The 21450-nt window shown below is 46.1% G+C and overlaps 1 protein-coding gene across 1 annotated transcript in view; it reads left to right on the top strand.

Moving 5' to 3' along the window:
- The window catches only part of LOC116364160 (UPF0606 protein KIAA1549L), a 97259-nt gene that overhangs the window by 19726 nt on the left and 56083 nt on the right, over positions 1-21450 (top strand). The window contains exons 7-11 of the mRNA XM_031817398.1: positions 3890-3949; positions 5194-5345; positions 6047-6218; positions 12989-13152; positions 13504-13542. Coding sequence (XP_031673258.1) covers positions 3890-3949; positions 5194-5345; positions 6047-6218; positions 12989-13152; positions 13504-13542 — 587 coding nt within the window. The remainder of the gene's footprint in view (positions 1-3889; positions 3950-5193; positions 5346-6046; positions 6219-12988; positions 13153-13503; positions 13543-21450) is intronic.

The following is a 21450-nucleotide window of genomic DNA, read 5'->3' as shown; positions in this document are numbered from 1 at the left end:
CCCTCCTCCTCTGTAAGCTCTGGATGCTAAGGTACAGCTAACCTCCTCCTCCTCCTCTGTAAGCTCTGGATGCTAAGGTACAGCTAACCCCCTGCCTCCTCATCCTCCTCTGTAAGCTCTGGATGCTAAGGTACAGCTAACCTCCTCCTCCTCCTCTGTAAGCTCTGGATGCTAAGGTACAGCTAACCCCCTGCCTCCCCCTCCTCCTCCTCTGTAAGCTCTGGATGCTAAGGTACAGCTAACCCTCCTCCTCTGTAAGCTCTGGATGCTAAGGTACAGCTAACCCCCTGCCTCCTCCTCCTCCTCTGTAAGCTCTGGATGCTAAGGTACAGCTAACCTCCTCCTCCTCCTCTGTAAGCTCTGGATGCTAAGGTACAGCTAACCTCCTCCTCCTCCTCCTCTGTAAGCTCTGGATGCTAAGGTACAGCTAACCTCCTCCTCCTCCTCCTCTGTAAGCTCTGGATGCTAAGGTACAGCTACCCCCCCTGCCTCCTCATCCTCCTCTGTAAGGACAGGTCACATCTAACTAGGCTGTTCCAGTGTTCCCTCCCTATAGCAGCTGTGTATGTTAAAGGACGAATGAGCAGTCACAGGGAAACGGTGTGAGTAAACAATGTTCCCAGTACACTCTTCTAGTCTACCGTCTGCCTGCTCCCTCCATTTGAACTGGGAGAACGAACAAACAAATGCACTCCGATCAGCACAGAGAGAAATGCCATTCTGAGACGCTGGTCCAAGACGTTCCCTTGCATCACAGACAGTTTTCCAAACATCTGGGAAGAGCGGCACATACTTCTCCTCCGAAACTCACACCGGGGTCACCCCTCACCCTTGATCCATGACTACCCAGGATGCACTTGGGGTGACCCATGTGACCCTGTTTACGAGAGGGTTGCGCCACGGGGCTGTGCTCTGACATACAGTACATCTGCTAACATCATTACTGTATTCATTAAGGGGTGGGCAGATGGCTGCTTGGTTTACATTGGACAGCATGGGCCAGATAAGAAGCATGAATGTTAATGAGTGTTGCGCTGACCCTCCACTTTGTGCTGTGAATAAATCAAGTGATGAGCATCATATAATGTGGGCACAGAGAAGGGGGGGGGGGGCAGTGTAGAATAGTGAGTAAAATAGCACAAGAGGAAGACTGAGTGGAGCGAGAAGCACAGAGTTGAAGACAGGAAGCAGATTCATCAGAGGGAAAGAGAGAGATGAGAGATAGTTTGCCTTGTTGGTTTAGATTCATCAGAGGGAAAGAGAGAGATGAGAGAGTTTGCCTTGTTGGTTTAGATTCATCAGAGGGAAAGAGAGAGATGAGAGAGTTTGCCTTGTTGGTTTAGATTCAGCAGAGGGAACGAGAGAGATGAGAGAGTTTGCCTTGTTGGTTTAGATTCAGCAGAGGGAACGAGAGAGATGAGAGAGTTTGCCTTGTTGGTTTAGATTCATCAGAGGGAAAGAGAGAGATGAGAGAGTTTGCCTTGTTGGTTTAGATTCAGCAGAGGGAACGAGAGAGATGAGAGAGTTTGCCTTGTTGGTTTAGATTCAGCAGAGGGAACGAGAGAGATGAGAGAGTTTGCCTTGTTGGTTTAGATTCATCAGAGGGAAAGAGAGAGATGAGAGAGTTTGCCTTGTTGGTTTAGATTCAGCAGAGGGAACGAGAGAGATGAGAGAGTTTGCCTTGTTGGTTTAGATTCAGCAGAGGGAAAGAGAGAGATGAGAGAGTTTGCCTTGTTGGTTTAGATTCAGCAGAGGGAAAGAGAGAGATGAGAGAGTTTGCCTTGTTGGTTTAGATTCATCAGAGGGAAAGAGAGAGATGAGAGTTTGCCCTGTTGGTTTTGTACCTCTGCCATTCGTATTATTACAGTTTTATAGGGAGGTGAGGGAGGTCTCTGCCGTTCGTAATATTACAGTTTTATAGGGAGGTGAGGGAGGTCTCTGCCATTCGTAATATTACAGTTTTATAGGGAGGTGAGGGAGGTCTCTGCCATTCGTAATATTACAGTTTTATAGGGAGGTGAGGGAGGTCTCTGCCATTCGTAATATTACAGTTTTATAGGGAGGTGAGGGAGGTCTCTGCCATTCGTAATATTACAGTTTTATAGGGAGGTGAGGGAGGTCTCTGCCATTCGTAATATTACAGTTTTATAGGGAGGTGAGGGAGGTCTCTGCCATTCGTAATATTACAGTTTTATAGGGAGGTGAGGGAGGTCTCTGCCATTCGTAATATTACAGTTTTATAGGGAGGTGAGGGAGGTCTCTGCCGTTCGTAATATTACAGTTTTATAGGGAGGTGAGGGAGGTCTCTGCCATATGTCGGCAGCGGCTGGCTCCACTCTTCAAAGGCAATTACCACAGTAAATAATTAACAGTGGGGGGTTTATCAGTGTGCACAGTAGAACACCTCAGGCCCTGTTCAGACAGAGACGGCCCTAAATCTCACTCTCCACTTCCAACGTTACTGTTTTCAGCCTGGAGATTTCCTGGGAAGGTCAGGGGATTTTTCAGACTGTTCATATATAGATAGATAGATAGATAGATAGATAGATAGATAGATAGATAGATAGATAGATATCAAATGTGGTGATGAGTTTTTAAGCTTGTCTTCTGTGTTTTCTTCCTTTCAGTGGCATGTGTGTGTGTGTGTGTGTGTGTGTGTGTGTGTGTGTGTGTGTGTGTGTGTGTGTGTGTGTGTATGTGTATGTGTGTGTGTGTGTGTGTGTGTGTGTGTGTGTGTGTGTGTGTGTGTGTGTGTGTGTGTGTGTGTGTGTGTGTCTGTTTCTACATTTAAGAAGCCTAACTCTGTGCCAAGGTTTTAGTAAGGCTGTGCCAGTTGATAATGTATCTAAAAACCAGAATGTGGATGACGGAAAACCAAACAACTCATCAAGTAAAGAATCATCACAACACAACACACATTCACTTGTTGAATATTTGATGAGTGTTTGACTTGTAAACTACTGTTTAGAGTACATGTTGTTTTCCTATATTCAACAAGGGAATCGCACACAACCTGCTCCTTTTAAATCCATCCAACAAATACCTTTCAGAATGCTGTGTTTTCCATCCCTAGGCCTCTCTTACTTCAGCAGTGGAGCTCTGAGGTTTATGTGAAACATCATCACAGATTAAGCAGCATGATTGTGCACGGCTGAGACTACAGTATTGGACAGTGTTAAAGAGATTGTGCTGACAGCCCTGCAGTAGTAACGGGTAACAGGCCAGACCATCCATTGTTCCCCTACTCACTCATACAGTGGCAGAGGGTGATGTGACAGGCTTGCAAATCTTTAGAAATGAATAAAAGAACCCCCCCCAGACAGATGTGTAGAGGATGTTTGGGGACGTGCTGAGAATGGAGAGGAGGGGGGGACTAGTGCCAGCCTCACAGCCGGACGGCCATTTTAGAGCTGTTATCACTGCCAGTTTGATTGTGACACCTGAACCAGATGTCTCTCTCGCTCTCACTCTATACAACTCTACCCCAGTCTCTCTTTCTGTACCGTGTCTGATTTCATAGGCCAGTGAAACAGCCCCCAAACCACTGTGCCAGCCTCAGTACTTAATCAGGCAGGAAGTATGTAACCGAGCTAAAGCCTGGGAAACTCAACAGACAACCAGAAGAGAGGTAGTGCCCATGCAGATATCAGCTCTCACAGTGAGACACTCAGCCAGAGCTCTCAGTATAAGAAACTCTATGACAACTCTGTGACACTGTAAACTCTCAGATCCACTGCAGTGATGTTTTCACAAGGAGAAATCGCGCCACTCAAAGCACCAATGTAGTTCTGACCTGAGTTAAATTCATAAAGAGCTTGACAGAAATGATATTGACTCACATAAAGAAGAAATGTCAGACCAGTCATGCTGTTCCTCTGTTCTTTTCCAGCATTGGAATACCACAACCTCAATACCTCCATCGCTACCAGAGACTTCTGGGTAATCACAGGTAATTGTCTTATTGTTTCTCTCCTTATTGGCTTATTGAAGAGAAGCTCTCTAGTTGAGCTGCTGATATGTGTTCTGTATATGCAGTCTTTTGTGCTTATTTTAACCCATTACAGTCGTGGAAATGGGCCTGTATGGATTGGTCCAAATTGAAAAAGCATATGCATGACCACGGTACAGTCTTAGAAAAAAGGGTTTCAAAAGGGTTCTTCGGCTGTCCCCATAGGATAACCCTCTTTGGTTCCACGGAGAACCCTTTTTGGTTCCATGTAGAACCCGATTGGGCTCCATGTAGAACCCTCTGTGGAAAGGGTAACCCAAAAGGTTCCTCATGGAACCAAAAGGGTTCTACATGGAACCAAAAGGGGTTCTTCAAAGGGTTATCCTATGGGGACAGCTGAAGAACCCTTTAAGGTTCTAGATCGCACCTTTTTTTCCTAAGGGTGTAGCAACTGAATCAGGTCTGGGCTGTATAGATGAATCAGGTCTGGGCTGTATAGATGAATCAGGTCTGGGCTGTATAGATGAATCAGGTCTGGGCTGTGTAGATGAATCAGGTCTGGACTGTGTAGATTAATCAGATCAGGTCTGGGCTGTGTAGATGTGAAGATTAATCAGATCAGGTTAGATCAGATTAGATATGCGTAGATGAGTGTGTGTTTAGATATACGTAGTGTGTGGTTGTGTACGAGCTCGTGTGTGTGTAGATGTGTAGCCTCTTCTCTTTTATATAGGGAATTATCTGTGTGATGGTATTTTGCATCTCTTACCGTCTCTCTGGGAAGAAAGAGAGAGGAGAGAGAGGCAGGGAGGCAGACTACCGTCTCTCTGGGAAGAAAGAGAGAGGAGAGAGAGGCAGGGAGGCAGACTACCGTCTCTCTGGGAAGAAAGAGAGAGGAGAGAGAGGCAGGGAGGCAGACTACCGTCTCTCTGGGAGGAAAGAGAGAGGAGAGAGAGGCAAACTAATGTCTCTCTTTCTCTAGCTTCCTTCCTCATCCCTCTCTTTCTCCTCCTTCATTCTCTCTCTCTCAATTGGATTAAAATATCTCGCTCAATCACCTCCTCTGCCCTCTGACCTCCTCGTTACCCTCTCTCTCACTCTCCCTTTCTCTCTCTCGCTCTCCCCCTCTCTCTTATTCTCATACTTCTCACTCTCCCTCCTCTCTCCTCCGTTCCTTCTCCTTTTCTCTCCTCTCTGCTCCCTCTCTCTCTCTCCCTCCTTCCCCCCTCCCCCTCTCCCTGCAGTCATCCTGGATGTGGATAACTCATCTCTGGAGAGCCAGTACCAGAGCTTTGCCAGTCTCATGGAGCAGCGCCTGGCTGAGCTGTTTGTGGTTGCTCGCCAGCAGGGCACTCGCTTCAGGAGAGCCACCACTGTGGACAGCTACACTGTCCAGGTAGGGAGCAGAGCTGGCACCGCAACCCAGGCAGGTTGGCCTGGAGGTCTGCTCTGGAGGCCCTTGACAGACCTGGTTCTGAGACAGTGTGGCCACTCCTGACAGGTTTATTATCAACCTCCCCAGGGTGGATGTCCCTATGTGTGTTGAGTAGTGAGGCTAATGAATTGAATACTAATGCTGACTTGTTTCTTAAACAAAGCATCTATATTTCATAGTGATGAAAACTAAAACACACGTGTGTGGGCGTTTACACACAGTCACACATTCAGACACACACACACACACACACACACCCACACACACACACACACACACACACACACACACACACACACACACACACACACACACACACACACACACACACACACACACACACACACACACACACACACACACACACACACACACACACACACACACATTAGAGGGATTTCCAGCTTAAATATATTAAAGGTAAAGATGCTGATGGTATTTATACTGTGTTAACCACACATGTTTTTTACCCATTAGTCATCGTGTTCTCATTTGTCACTGTATTGTTTTCTAAAGAACTAGTGTATGAAGTAAACGTGCTGTAAGAAGATTATCTGACCCCTTCATGTCCGTAGGTGTCATTGGCACCGTAACATTCTGGACGTACAGGTGGAGCCTTCAATCTGAGGAGACTTGTTTTAACCCTTCCTATATCCACTCAGATGGTGAGTATCCGTCGAGTGATGGGTCAGAAGAACCCAGCAGAGATGACCTACTACGTTCAGCTGAATGGTCTTCCCTTACCGGGCACGTCAGCCGCCAAGGTCCTGAACACGCTGGACTCTCAGACCATGGCCCTCACACTGGGTTACTTCGTTCAGCTGCAGGCTGAACGTACGTATACCTCCTCTTGGATGGATGGATGGATGGATGGGTGGGTGGATGGATGGGTGTGTAGGGTGTTGGATGGATGGAGGTGTGGGTGGATGGATGGGTGGATGATGGATGGGTGGATGGATGGGTGGGTGGATGGGTGGATGGATGGGTGGGTGGATGGATGGATGGGTGTGTAGGGTGTTGGATGGATGGATGGATGGGTGGGTGGGTGTGTAGGTTGTTGGGTGGGTTGGTGATGGATGGATGGATGGGTGGGTGGGTGGATGGATGGGTGGGTGGGTGTGTAGGTTGTTGGGTGGGTTGGTGATGGATGGATGGATGGGTGGATGGGTGGATGGATGGATGGATGGATGGATGGATGGATGGATGGATGGGTGGATTGATGGATGGATGGATGGGTGGATGGATGGGTGGGTGTGTAGGGTGTGTAGGGTGTGTAGGGTGTTGGATGGATGGATGGGTGGGTGTGTAGGTTGTTGGGTGGGTTGGTGATGGATGGATGGATGGATGGATGGATGGATGGGTGTGTAGGTTGTTGGGTGAGTTGGTGGATGGGGATGGAGAGAGGGAGAAGAAACTCAAGCTATACACAGAGAGAGACCAAATCAAGAGAAAATAAAAACTGAATTACTTGACAAATTGGAAAGAATTAACAAAAAAACTGAGCAAACTAAAATGCTATTTGGCCCAAAACAAAGAGTACACAGTGGCAGAATACCTGACCCAAATTTAAGGAAAACATTGACTATGTACAGACTCAGTGAGCATAGCCTTGCTATTGAGAACGGTCACCATAGGCAGACATGGCTCTCAAGAGAAGACAGGCTATGTAAACATTGCCCACAAAATGAGGTGGAAACTGAGCTAAACTGAACTTCCTAACCTCCTGCCAAAAATGTATGACCATATTAGAGACACATATTTCCCTAAGATTACACAGATCCACAAAGAATTCGAAAAACAAATCCAATTTTGATCAACTCTCATATCTACTGGGTGAAATACCACAGAAATACCACGTATGGTTATTTTGACCCTTGATTATTGTTGTTACTATTGTCCCGTTGACAATATTGATTATTATTATTTGAATTATGTTCATATTGTAAATCTCCAAAGTAAGCTTTGGCAATATGTACATTGTTATGTTTTGCCAATAAAGCAAATTGAGTTGAGTGAGAGAGAGGACGGGAGGAGGGGAGGGAGAGGAGGGGAGGGAGAGGGAGAGAGAGGACGGGAGGAGGGGAGGGAGAGAGAGGAGCGGAGGGAGAGTGAGGGAGGAGGAGGGGAGGGAGAGAGAGGAGCGGAGGGAGAGAGAGAGCAAAGCAAATACTGTTTAATAGAGAACGGTCTTTAGAATTCTGTTGAGAGTATGTGAGTGTGTGACAAAGAGAGGTGGGGGGAGGAGGGGAGGGGGAGGAGGGGAGGGGGAGGAGGGGAGGGAGGGAGAGAGAGGAGCGGAGGGAGAGTGAGGGAGGAGGAGGGGAGGGAGAGAGAGGACGGGAGGAGGGGAGGGAGAGAGAGGAGGGGAGGGAGAGAGAGAGGAAGAGAGAGAGAGCTTTGGCAATATGTACATTGTTACCTCATGCCAATAAAGATAATTGAATTGAGAGAGAGAGAGAGGAGTAAGAGAGGGAGAAATGTTCCAGCTGAGAGAGAGAAAGGTAGACACCATCTTCTCATAATCTCACACATCAGCTCCAGGCAGAACACTGAGCTGCACTACACTCTCACTGTGAACACACAGGAGAAGGGAGGGAGGGAGGGAGGGAGGGAGGGAGGGAGAGAGAGAGAGAGGGAGGGAGGGAGGGAGGGAGGGAGGGAGGGAGGGAGGGAGGGAGGGAGGGAGGGAGGGAGGGAGGGAGGGAGGGAGGGAGGGAGGAGGGAGGGAGGGAGGGATTGCATTTCTGAATGTGTATCAAATCAAGAATGTGTGTGTGTGCGTGCGTCCCCCTCTGTGCATATCCTTATAAAAGTTCCTCAGTACTCTGTTTTCTGTGTACTAACAGGCTAAGATCTCTCAGAGCTCTATGTCTCTGTGTCAGAGTGGGTAAGATCTGTCAGAGGTGTATGTCTCTGTGTCAGAGTGGGTGAGGTCTGTCAGAGCTGTATGTCTCTGTGTCAGAGTGGGTAAGGTCTGTCAGAGGTGTATCTCTCTGTGTCAGAGTGGGTGAGGTCTGTCAGAGGTGTATGTCTCTGTGTCAGAGTGGGTAAGGTCTGTCAGAGCTGTATGTCTCTGTGTCAGAGTGGCTGTACAGTACAGGACATACTATCTCTGTGTCAGAGTGGTTGTACAGGACATACTATCTCTGTGTCAGAGTGGTTGTACAGGACATACTATCTCTGTGTCAGAGTGGTTGTACAGGACATACTATCTCTGTGTCAGAGTGGTTGTACAGGACATACTATCTATGTGTCAGAGTGGCTGTACAGTACAGGACATACTATCTCTGTGTCAGAGTGGCTGTACAGTACAGGACATACTATCTCTGTGTCAGAGTGGTTGTACAGGACATACTATCTCTGTGTCAGAGTGGTTGTACAGGACATACTATCTCTGTGTCAGAGTGGTTGTACAGGACATACTATCTCTGTGTCAGAGTGGTTGTACAGGACATACTATCTCTGTGTCAGAGTGGTTGTACAGGACATACTATCTATGTGTCAGAGTGGCTGTACAGTACAGGACATACTATCTCTGTGTCAGAGTGGCTGTACAGTACAGGACATACTATCTCTGTGTCAGAGTGGCTGTACAGTACAGGACATACTATCTCTGTGTCAGAGTGGCTGTACAGGACATACTATCTCTGTGTCAGAGTGGGTGTACAGGACATACTATCTCTGTGTCAGAGTGGCTGTACAGGACATACTATCTCTGTGTCAGAGTGGGTGTACAGTACAGGACATACTATCTCTGTGTCAGAGTGGCTGTACAGTACAGGACATAATGTCTCTGTGTTTAAGATGGAAAGCGTAGGTTTCAGAACAGAACAATGAAAAGCCTCAGGCAAAACACTCTCATTATTACTCACATTGGGGGAGTTTCTTCTTGACAGTATTTTTAGCATTTCATTATTGTATTTCTCTCAGATTGTTGTGACTGCTGAAGGAAGTGAGGACAGTATGAGATGTGTCTGTAGAGGTACAACATAATGAAGGGAGAGGATGGAGGAAGTGAGGACAGTATGAGATGTGTCTGTAGAGGTACAACATAATGAAGGGAGAGGATGGAGGAAGTGAGGACAGTATGAGATGTGTCTGTAGAGGTACAACATAATGAAGGGAGAGGATGGAGGAAGTGAGGACAGTATGAGATGTGTCTGTAGAGGTACAACATAATGAAGGGAGAGGATGTGAGGACAGTATGAGATGTGTCTGTAGAGGTACAACATAATGAAGGGAGAGGAAGTGAGGACAGTATGAGATGTGTCTGTAGAGGTACAACATAATGAAGGGAGAGGATGTGAGGACAGTATGAGATGTGTCTGTAGAGGTACAACATAATGAAGGGAGAGGAAGTGAGGACTGTATGAGATGTGTCTGTAGAGGTACAATATAATGAAGGGAGAGGATGGAGGAAGTGAGGACAGTATGAGATGTGTCTGTAGAGGTACAACATAATGAAGGGAGAGGAAGTGAGGACAGTATGAGATGTGTCTGTAGAGGTACAACATAATGAAGGGAGAGGATGGAGGAAGTGAGGACAGTATGAGATGTGTCTGTAGAGGTACAACATAATGAAGGGAGAGGAAGTGAGGACAGTATGAGATGTGTCTGTAGAGGTACAACATAATGAAGGGAGAGGATGGAGGAAGTGAGGACAGTATGAGATGTGTCTGTAGAGGTACAACATAATGAAGGGAGAGGAAGTGAGGACAGTATGAGATGTGTCTGTAGAGGTACAACATAATGAAGGGAGAGGATGGAGGAAGTGAGGACAGTATGAGATGTGTCTGTAGAGGTACAACATAATGAAGGGAGAGGATGGAGGAAGTGAGGACAGTATGAGATGTGTCTGTAGAGGTACAACATAATGAAGGGAGAGGATGGAGGAAGTGAGGACAGTATGAGATGTGTCTGTAGAGGTACAACATAATGAAGGGAGAGGATGGAGGAAGTGAGGACAGTATGAGATGTGTCTGTAGAGGTACAACATAATGAAGGGAGAGGATGGAGGAAGTGAGGACAGTATGAGATGTGTCTGTAGAGGTACAACATAATGAAGGGAGAGGATGGAGGAAGTGAGGACAGTATGAGATGTGTCTGTAGAGGTACAACATAATGAAGGGAGAGGAAGTGAGGACAGTATGAGATGTGTCTGTAGAGGTACAACATAATGAAGGGAGAGGATGGAGGAAGTGAGGACAGTATGAGATGTGTCTGTAGAGGTACAACATAATGAAGGGAGAGGAAGTGAGGACAGTATGAGATGTGTCTGTAGAGGTACAACAATGAAGGGAGAGGATGGAGGAAGTGAGGACAGTATGAGATGTGTCTGTAGAGGTACAACATAATGAAGGGAGAGGAAGTGAGGACAGTATGAGATGTGTCTGTAGAGGTACAACATAATGAAGGGAGAGGATGGAGGAAGTGAGGACAGTATGAGATGTGTCTGTAGAGGTACAACATAATGAAGGGAGAGGAAGTGAGGACAGTATGAGATGTGTCTGTAGAGGTACAACATAATGAAGGGAGAGGATGTGAGGACAGTATGAGATGTGTCTGTAGAGGTACAACATAATGAAGGGAGAGGATGGAGGAAGTGAGGACAGTATGAGATGTGTCTGTAGAGGTACAACATAATGAAGGGAGAGGATGGAGGAAGTGAGGACAGTATGAGATGTGTCTGTAGAGGTACAACATAATGAAGGGAGAGGATGGAGGAAGTGAGGACAGTATGAGATGTGTCTGTAGAGGTACAACATAATGAAGGGAGAGGATGGAGGAAGTGAGGACAGTATGAGATGTGTCTGTAGAGGTACAACATAATGAAGGGAGAGGATGGAGGAAGTGAGGACAGTATGAGATGTGTCTGTAGAGGTACAACATAATGAAGGGAGAGGATGTGAGGACAGTATGAGATGTGTCTGTAGAGGTACAACATAATGAAGGGAGAGGATGTGAGGACAGTATGAGATGTGTCTGTAGAGGTACAACATAATGAAGGGAGAGGAAGTGAGGACAGTATGAGATGTGTCTGTAGAGGTACAACATAATGAAGGGAGAGGATGGAGGAAGTGAGGACAGTATGAGATGTGTCTGTAGAGGTACAACATAATGAAGGGAGAGGATGGAGGAAGTGAGGACAGTATGAGATGTGTCTGTAGAGGTACAACATAATGAAGGGAGAGGAAGTGAGGACAGTATGAGATGTGTCTGTAGAGGTACAACATAATGAAGGGAGAGGAAGTGAGGACAGTATGAGATGTGTCTGTAGAGGTACAACATAATGAAGGGAGAGGATGGAGGAAGTGAGGACAGTATGAGATGTGTCTGTAGAGGTACAACATAATGAAGGGAGAGGAAGTGAGGACAGTATGAGATGTGTCTGTAGAGGTACAACAATGAAGGGAGAGGATGGAGGAAGTGAGGACAGTATGAGATGTGTCTGTAGAGGTACAACATAATGAAGGGAGAGGAAGTGAGGACAGTATGAGATGTGTCTGTAGAGGTACAACATAATGAAGGGAGAGGATGGAGGAAGTGAGGACAGTATGAGATGTGTCTGTAGAGGTACAACATAATGAAGGGAGAGGATGGAGGAAGTGAGGACAGTATGAGATGTGTCTGTAGAGGTACAACATAATGAAGGGAGAGGATGGAGGAAGTGAGGACAGTATGAGATGTGTCTGTAGAGGTACAACATAATGAAGGGAGAGGATGGAGGAAGTGAGGACAGTATGAGATGTGTCTGTAGAGGTACAACATAATGAAGGGAGAGGATGGAGGAAGTGAGGACAGTATGAGATGTGTCTGTAGAGGTACAACATAATGAAGGGAGAGGATGTGAGGACAGTATGAGATGTGTCTGTAGAGGTACAACATAATGAAGGGAGAGGATGTGAGGACAGTATGAGATGTGTCTGTAGAGGTACAACATAATGAAGGGAGAGGAAGTGAGGACAGTATGAGATGTGTCTGTAGAGGTACAACATAATGAAGGGAGAGGATGGAGGAAGTGAGGACAGTATGAGATGTGTCTGTAGAGGTACAACATAATGAAGGGAGAGGAAGTGAGGACAGTATGAAATGTGTCTGTAGAGGTACAACATAATGAAGGGAGAGGAAGTGAGGACAGTATGAGATGTGTCTGTAGAGGTACAACATAATGAAGGGAGAGGAAGTGAGGACAGTATGAGATGTGTCTGTAGAGGTACAACATAATGAAGGGAGAGGATGGAGGAAGTGAGGACAGTATGAGATGTGTCTGTAGAGGTACAACATAATGAAGGGAGAGGAAGTGAGGACAGTATGAGATGTGTCTGTAGAGGTACAACATAATGAAGGGAGAGGATGGACGACTGCTGTGATGTTGATACCATCATTGAGGAACATTTCTCACTGCAGACACATTTACCTCAGTAAAACATATCTACTGTTACTGTGTGTTCTATCATTGATGATTACATGATGACAATTCTTATACACAGCACAACAATAGGAGGGAGTGTGTGTGTGTGTGTGTGTGTGTGTGTGTGTGTGTGTGTGTGTGTGTGTGTTGATCCGTGCTCTCACAAAGTATTCCTGTGTGTTTCCCCTTGTAGCCGTGGTGAAGAATCCTCCAAACAATCTGTGGATCATCGCAGCGGTGCTGGCCCCTATCGCCGTGGTAACGCTCATCATCATCATCATCACCGCCGTGCTCTGCCGGAAGAACAAGAGCGACTTCAAAGCCGATGCCATGGGCAACCTTAACCCCCGTGTCAAGGTGAGCAGAGACACACACACACACAGGCACACACACACACATACCAGGTAGAGGTAAATCCAGATGAAAACTGGAGACACACTGCAAAAAAATTATTGTATTGAGTTGTTTTCTATTACCCAAAAAATCAAGCCTTTTGTAGGTTGAAAAAAGCAGAATGATCTGTCAGTGCAGTGAGATGATTCATCTTGGTAAGACGGCAGGTAAATCCATTGTTTGGGTAAACCTAGCAGATCATTGCCTATTTTTGCAGTGCATGTTTTCAGCCTACAGTCAAACTGTCAGAAGAGAGACGGGAGGAGGAAATGGATGATGACGCGTATCTTTGACACGGTTTCTCTTGTTTTTCAGACGTCATATCGGAGGGATGTTACAGGATATTACCACCAGGTATCTACCTTGTTTCTCTCTGGTGCCTGTCCCTGTCTCTCTCTGGTGTCTGTCCTTGTCTCTCTCTGGTGTCTGTCCTTGTCTCTCTCTGGTGTCTGTCCTTGTCTCTCTCTGGTGTCTGTCCTTGTTTCTCTCTGGTGTCTGTCCTTGTCTCTCTCTGGTGTCTGTCCTTGTTTCTCTCTGGTGTCTGTCCTTGTTTCTCTCTGGTGTCTGTCCTTGTTTCTCTCTGGTGCCTGTCCTTGTCTCTCTCTGGTGTCTGTCCTTGTTTCTCTCTGGTGTCTGTCCTTGTTTCTCTCTGGTGTCTGTCCTTGTTGTGAGCTGTGTGTGTCACAGGTTGGTGACACCTTAATTGGGGAGGACGGGCTCATGGTAATTACTGGAGAGAAATAAGTAGAATGATATGAATTACATCAAACACATGTTCTGATGCCTTTCCATTTGCTTCAGCCATTATAATGAGCCGTCCTCCACTGGTGTGTCTACTAGAGGAGTGCAGGGTAATGGGGTGTTTGACTGGCATATGAAATAGGGATACGGATATGCTGCAGTTGAAATGAAGTTTGAATAGTCTCTATTACATTTGATGGGTATGTTTGTTTAGGTGACTGTGTGTGTGTATTAGGGTTGGGTGGTATCCAGATGTTCATATCTTTATACCATCCTTCTCTCATCCCGGGATTTACAGTATTATCAACTTAGTACACATGGTGGTGCCAGAAAGAATTGGGCATCATTTACCAGAATGCTAACAAATTAATAGCGAAGTTCCATGGAGACTGCAAGCTAAATATGCTAACGAGTGAAACAATTAAATTGCTAAGACAGGCAATCCAGCACATAAAGTTATACATATATAGGTTGGAGCTGCCGAATGTCAAGCGAATGTGAACGAGAGACATTGTGCAAATGAACAAAGTTTTGACACATGCTTGTCTGAAGGAAGAACAGTACTGGCTCTGGAGCAGCATGTGTACACGCTGTGTCTGTGGAGTCTGGAGTCGCTAGGGCAACGGGCCTGCCTGGTAAGCTTGGAGAAGAGCGTGGAGCAGCATGTGTACACGCTGTGTCTGTGGAGTCTGGAGTCGCTAGGGCAACGGGCCTGCCTGGTAAGCTTGGAGAAGAGGGTGGAGCAGCATGTGTACACGCTGTGTCTGTGGAGTCTGGAGTCGCTAGGGCAACGGGCCTGCCTGGTAAGCTTGGAGAAGAGCGTGGAGCAGCATGTGTACACGCTGTGTCTGTGGAGTCTGGAGTCGCTAGGGCAACGGGCCTGCCTGGTAAGCTTGGAGAAGAGGGTGGAGCAGCATGTGTACACGCTGTGTCTGTGGAGTCTGGAGTCGCTAGGGCAACGGGCCTGCCTGGTAAGCTTGGAGAAGAGGGTGGAGCAGCATGTGTACACGCTGTGTCTGTGGAGTCTGGAGTCGCTAGGGCAATGGGCCTGCCTGGTAAGCTTTGGAGAAGAGGGTGGAGCAGCATGTGTACACGCTGTGTCTGTGTGGAGTCTGGAGTCGCTAGGGCAACGGGCCTGCCTGGTAAGCTTGGAGAAGAGGGTGGAGCAGCATGTGTACACGCTGTATCTGTATGGAGTCTGGAGTCGCTAGGGCAACGGGCCTGCCTGGTAAGCTTAGAGAAGAGAGTGGAGCAGCATGTGTACACGCTGTGTCTGTGTGGAGTCTGGAGTCGCTAGGGCAACGGGCCTGCCTGGTAAGCTTAGAGAAGAGGGTGGAGCAGCATGTGTACACGCTGTGTCTGTGTAGAGTCTGGAGTCGCTAGGGCAATGGGCCTGCCTGGTAAGCTTAGAGAAGCGGGTGGAGCAGCATGTGTACACGCTGTGTCTGTGTGGAGTCTGGAGTCGCTAGGGCAACGGGCCTGCCTGGTAAGCTTGGAAAAGAGGGTGGAGGAGCAGATAGTCCGAGAACAGAGAGGAGAAAAAACGTAAGGAAATCAAGATAGAGCTTTGACTTCTCAAACATCTAAATCTAACACAACATGATGCCTCCTCACCTTATTAATTCAGCCACTTACTTAGATAACTAGCAAGACCTCAAATTTAGGGGTCTCGTTAACTGAGAATTTTGTGTTTTTCACGCAGGAAAAAATATAAAATGCATAAGAAATATCTTGCTGTGTTTTGTAAACACAGATGTAAAATGTTTCTTCTTATAATTTCTGCTTGACAGGCAGAATCATCATCTATCAGCAGACAGCGCTCAGATTTTTTTATTTAAATGTTAGCTTATTTGCTTTTGTGACTGCCAGCCAAATAGAGTTGCATGACTGCCAGCCAAAAACAAAAATTGACAAAAATTATTTTGTCATCTGATGAAAATGAATATATTTTCTGCCGAATGTGTTACACCAATGTATTTTCTGTGAAGGAAACTATAGTTGCAGGTCCCTGATCAGTCTATTGAAGCAAAAAACACTGTTGACTGTCAATATAAAACAGGACCCCTGGCAACACACAGCTGGACTCACCTGCTCCTGCTTTCCCCCATTGTGATATTTACAAACAAACACGTGACTGGACCAGCTGTTCTGGGGAACTAGTAAGCTTTATACTTAAGCAATAAGGCACGAGGGGGTGTGGTATATGGCCAATATACAACAAACCCCCGAGATGCCTTATTGCTATTATAAACTGGTTACCAACATAATTAGAGCAGTAAAAATACATGTCTTGTCATACCAGTGGTATACGGTCTGATATACTATGGCTATCAGCCAATCAGCTTTCAGGGCTGGAACCACCCACTTTATAATGTGACAGGTGAAATGAACACTATCTTAATCTCCTGTCATATTGACTGCAGGTATTTATAATCTTTATCTCCTGTCATATTGACTGCAGGTATTTATAATCTTTATCTCCTGTCATATTGACTGCAGGTATTTATAATCTTTATCTCCTGTCATATTGACTGCAGGTATTTATAATCTTTATCTCCTGTCATATTGACTGCAGGTATTTATAATCTTTATCTCCTGTCATATTGACTGCAGGTATTTATAATCTTTATCTCCTGTCATATTGACTGCAGGTATTTATAATCTTTATCTCCTGTCATATTGACTGCAGGTATTTATAATCTTTATCTCCTGTCATATTGACTGCAGGTATTTATAATCTTTATCTCCTGTCATATTGACTGCAGGTATTTATAATCTTTATCTCCTGTCATATTGACTGCAGGTATTTATAATCTTTATCTCCTGTCATATTGACTGCAGGTATTTACTGAAAAAGTAGCTACAAATATAAAAATGTATTGAAAAATACATGTAAAAAGAAGTAGTTTCAAAGGTATTGACGGTATTGAAAAACCATCCCATGGCTATTGCCAAATACCTCGGGATACGGTATATACGGTATACCGCCCAAACCTAGTGTGTAGGCTACTGTGAGTGAGGGAGATGAGAGACCGCAACCAACCTAGCTAACTCAGTCTGTAGTAGACTGAAAGCTGTATGTATGCATGTGAATGCGTGTGCGTGCGTGTACGTGCGCATGTGTGTGTGTGTGTATGCATGTGTGTGCTCTGAAACGAGCTCTTGGTGCATATTGTTGGAACAAGGTCAGATGTTCTCATCTTAATTGGGTAAAAATAGGCTAGCCGAGACACTAAGGATTCTCCTGGCTCAGTACACAGTATAAAAACACACAGATCCTACCTATACCATTACACCTGACTCCCTTCTATATGTCGAATAATGTATGTACTCTCATTGTTAACCTTCTAGACCTCATTTGTCTTTAAGAAGCAGACACACACACACCCCTGTTCTGACCTAGTTTACCCCTGTATGCGTTGTCATTCGCTATTGTTTGTATCAGTTTGTTTGGCATTATAGATCAGTTAGTTCACCATTACAGTAATACAATAACCAATCACCGATGTTCATTTTCTATGCAAAGACATGGTCCATATTTTGCAGTATAGCAGTATCCCAAGAGGGAGATTTGCCTGAACTTTAGTATGGAATAACAAGCAGGATCAAATCACATTGTATTTGTCACATGCTTGGTAAACAACAGGTGTAGACTAACAGTGAAATGCTTACTGATGGGCCCTTCCCAACAATGCAGAGAGAAACAACAGGTGTAGACTAACAGTGAAATGCTTAGGGATGGGCCCTTCCCAACAATGCAGAGAGAAACAACAGGTGTAGACCAACAGTGAAATGCTTAGTGATGGGCCCTTCCCAACAATGCAGAGAGAAACAACAGGTGTAGACTAACAGTGAAATGCTTAGTGATGGGCCCTTCCCAACAATGCAGAGAGAAACAACAGGTGTAGACTAACAGTGAAATGCTTAGGGATGGGCCCTTCCCAACAATGCAGAGAGAAACAACAGGTGTAGACCAACAGTGAAATGCTTACTGATGGGCCCTTCCCAACAATGCAGAGAGAAACAACAGGTGTAGACTAACAGTGAAATGCTTAGTGATGGGCCCTTCCCAATAATGCAGAGAGAAACAACAGGTGTAGACTAACAGTGAAATGCTTAGGGATGGGCCCTTCCCAACAATGCAGAGAGAAACAACAGGTGTAGACCAACAGTGAAATGCTTAGTGATGGGCCCTTCCCAACAATGCAGAGAGAAACAACAGGTGTAGACTAACAGTGAAATGCTTAGTGATGGGCCCTTCCCAACAATGCAGAGAGAAACAACAGGTGTAGACTAACAGTGAAATGCTTAGGGATGGGCCCTTCCCAACAATGCAGAGAGAAACAACAGGTGTAGACCAACAGTGAAATGCTTACTGATGGGCCCTTCCCAACAATGCAGAGAGAAACAACAGGTGTAGACTAACAGTGAAATGCTTAGTGATGGGCCCTTCCCAATAATGCAGAGAGAAACAACAGGTGTAGACTAACAGTGAAATGCTTAGTGATGGGCCCTTCCCAACAATGCAGAGAGAAACAACAGGTGTAGACTAACAGTGAAATGCTTTCTGATGGGCCCTTCCCAACAATGCAGAGAGAAACAACAGGTGTAGACCAACAGTGAAATGCTTAGTGATGGGCCCTTCCCAACAATGCAGAGAGAAACACTATTATAATAATAGAAAGATAATATTAATACGAGGAGTAAATCCACAATGAGTAATAATAACTTAGTTATATACATGGGGCACCAGTACTGACTAGATGTGCAGAGATACTAGGTAATTGAGGTCGATACAGTATGTACATATAGGTAGGGATAATGACTAGGCATCAGGATAGATAACTGCAACAGCAGTGTATGTGATATTTACATTTTAGTCATTTAGCAGATGCTCTTATCTAGATGAGTTAAAAGAGTTGAACTATTTAGCAGTCTTATGGCTTGGGGGTAGAAGCTGTTCAGGGTCCTGTTGGTTCCGGATTTGGTGCATCGGTACCGCCTGCCATGCAGTAGCCGAGAGAACAGTCTATGACTTGGGTATCTGAGATGCTCTCAATGGTGCAGCTGTATAACCTTTTGAGGAGCTGAGGGCCCATGACAAATCTTTTCAGCCTCCTGAGAGGCATTGTCGTGTGCTCTTCACGATTTGTGTTGGTGTGTGTGGACCATGATAATTCCTTAGTGATGTGGACACCAAGGAACTTGAAGCTCTCAAACCTGCTCCACTCAGCCCTATCAATGTGGATGGGGGCGTGCTCAGACCTCTGTTTCCTGTAGCCCAGATCAGCTCCTTTGTCTTGCTGATGTTAAGAGAGAGGTTGTTGTCCTGGCACCACACTGCCTGGTCTCTGACCTCCTCCCTATAGGTTGTCTCATCGTTGTCGGTGGTATCCAATGACGGTATTGGAGTCATGCTTGGCCACGCAGTCGTGGGTGAACAGGGAGTATAGGAGTGGACTAAGCACGCACCCCTGAGTGGCCCCGGTGTTGAGGGTCAGCGTGGCGGATGTGTTGTTGCCTACCCTGTTTAATCGCAGGGTCCTTAGCTTAGTAATGATCTTGGAGTCAATGAACAGCATTCTCATGTACAGTAGGTTCTCCTTTTGTCCAGGTTGTAAAGGGCAGTGTGGATTGCAATACAATAGAGGTTGCATCATCTGTGGATATGTGGCGGTATGTGAATTGGAGTGGATCCAGGCTGTTTGGGATGAAGGTGTTGATGTGAGCTATGACAAGCCATTCCATGGCTACAGATGTGACTGCTATGAAAGTCATTTAGTCAAATTACCTTGGCATTCTTGGGCACAGGGACACATGGTGTTTACATTTTTTAAATGTACATTTTAATATAACTAGGAAAGTCAGTTATGAACGGGCAAAACCGAACAACGCTGGGCAAAATGTGCGCCGCCCTAAGGGACTCCCAATCACGGCCAGTTGTGATACAGCCTGGATTCGAACCAGGGTGTCTATAGTAACGCCTCAAGCACTGAGATGCAGTGCCTTATACCACTGCACCACTCGGGAGACATTGAAATATGTAGCATTACAGACGGGGTAAGGGAGAGGTTGAAAATGTCAGTGAAGACACTTGCCAGCTGGTCAGTGCATGCTCTGAGTACATGTCCTGGTAATCCATCTGGCTCTACGGCCTTGTGAATGTTGACCTATTTAAGGGTCTTACTACATCGGCTCTGGAGAGCGTGATCACACTGTTGTCCGGAACAGTTGGTGCTCTCATGCATGGTTCAGTGTTGCTAGCCTCGAAGCCAGTATAGAAGGTATTTAGCTCGTCTGGTAGGATCGCATCACTGGACAGCTCGCGGCTGGGTTTCCCTTTGTAATCCATGCTAGCCCTTCCACATCTGACAAGCGACAGAGCCAATGTAGTAGGATTCGATCTTGGTCCTGTATTGATGCTTTGCCTGTTCGATGGTTCCTCGGAGGGCGTAGCGGGATTTCTTTTAAGCGTCCAGATTAGTGTCCCGCTCCTTTAAAGCGACAGGTCTAGCCTTTAGCTCAGTGCAGATATTTCCTGTAATCCATGGCTTCTGATTGGAATGTGGGGACGATGTCATCTATGCCCTTATTAATGAAGCCGGTGACTGATGTGGTTAGCTCCTCAATGCCATCGGATGAATCCCGGAACATATTCCAGTCTATGCTGGTGAAACAGTCCTGTAGTTTAGCATGTGTGTGTGTTCGTGCAGTAGCCTATCCACCATCAGTGGATCAACGATAGAAGCTCCATTATGTTTACCAAAGGGATATCCCTCTGCCTGTCTGTGTCCACCTTTCACTCTCTCTGTTTGTTTCTGTCTTTGCACCATCAGCCAGTCTGTACAGTATATTGAGGTGGACGTTATTGAGGCAGACACTGTGAAATATGCTGGGGACCCTGAGGAGTGAACCCATGGGGTTAAACCTGGTTCTTTCTGTGTTGGAGCAGTCCAGTTGTCAATATGAGGGATGGACAAATACCTTGGGAATTTGCATTCTACCACACTTTTTTTTAAGTACATCACTTGGGGAAAAAAATAATTTAATAGTGATGCTGTGAATATCACCTCTCAGTGATACTGTCATGCTGTGTGACTGCAGATGTAGCACTTTCCCTCTATATCCCTCTGAGAACCACTCCTCTGACAGCCCTGGAGCCAGCACTTCCTCTATATCCCTCTGAGAACCACTCCTCTGACAGCCCTGCAGCCAGCACTTCCTCTATATCCCTCTGAGAACCACTCCTCTGACAGCCCTGGAGCCAGCACTTCCTCTATATCCCTCTGAGAACCACTCCTCTGACAGCCCTGGAGCCAGCACTTCCTCTATATCCCTCTGAGAACCACTCCTCTGACAGCCCTGGAGCCAACACTTCCTCTATATCCCTCTGAGAACCACTCCTCTGACAGCCCTGGAGCCAGCACTTCCTCTATATCCCTCTGAGAACCACTCCTCTGACAGCCCTGGAGCCAGCACTTCCTCTATATCCCTCTGAGAACCACTCCTCTGACAGCCCTG

Source organism: Oncorhynchus kisutch, unplaced genomic scaffold (genome assembly GCF_002021735.2).
Source record: "Oncorhynchus kisutch isolate 150728-3 unplaced genomic scaffold, Okis_V2 scaffold1013, whole genome shotgun sequence".
NCBI classification, from domain to species: domain Eukaryota; kingdom Metazoa; phylum Chordata; class Actinopteri; order Salmoniformes; family Salmonidae; genus Oncorhynchus; species Oncorhynchus kisutch.
The sequence above is the reverse complement of the archived record's forward strand: the minus strand, read 5'-3'. Positions and strand labels throughout refer to the sequence as shown.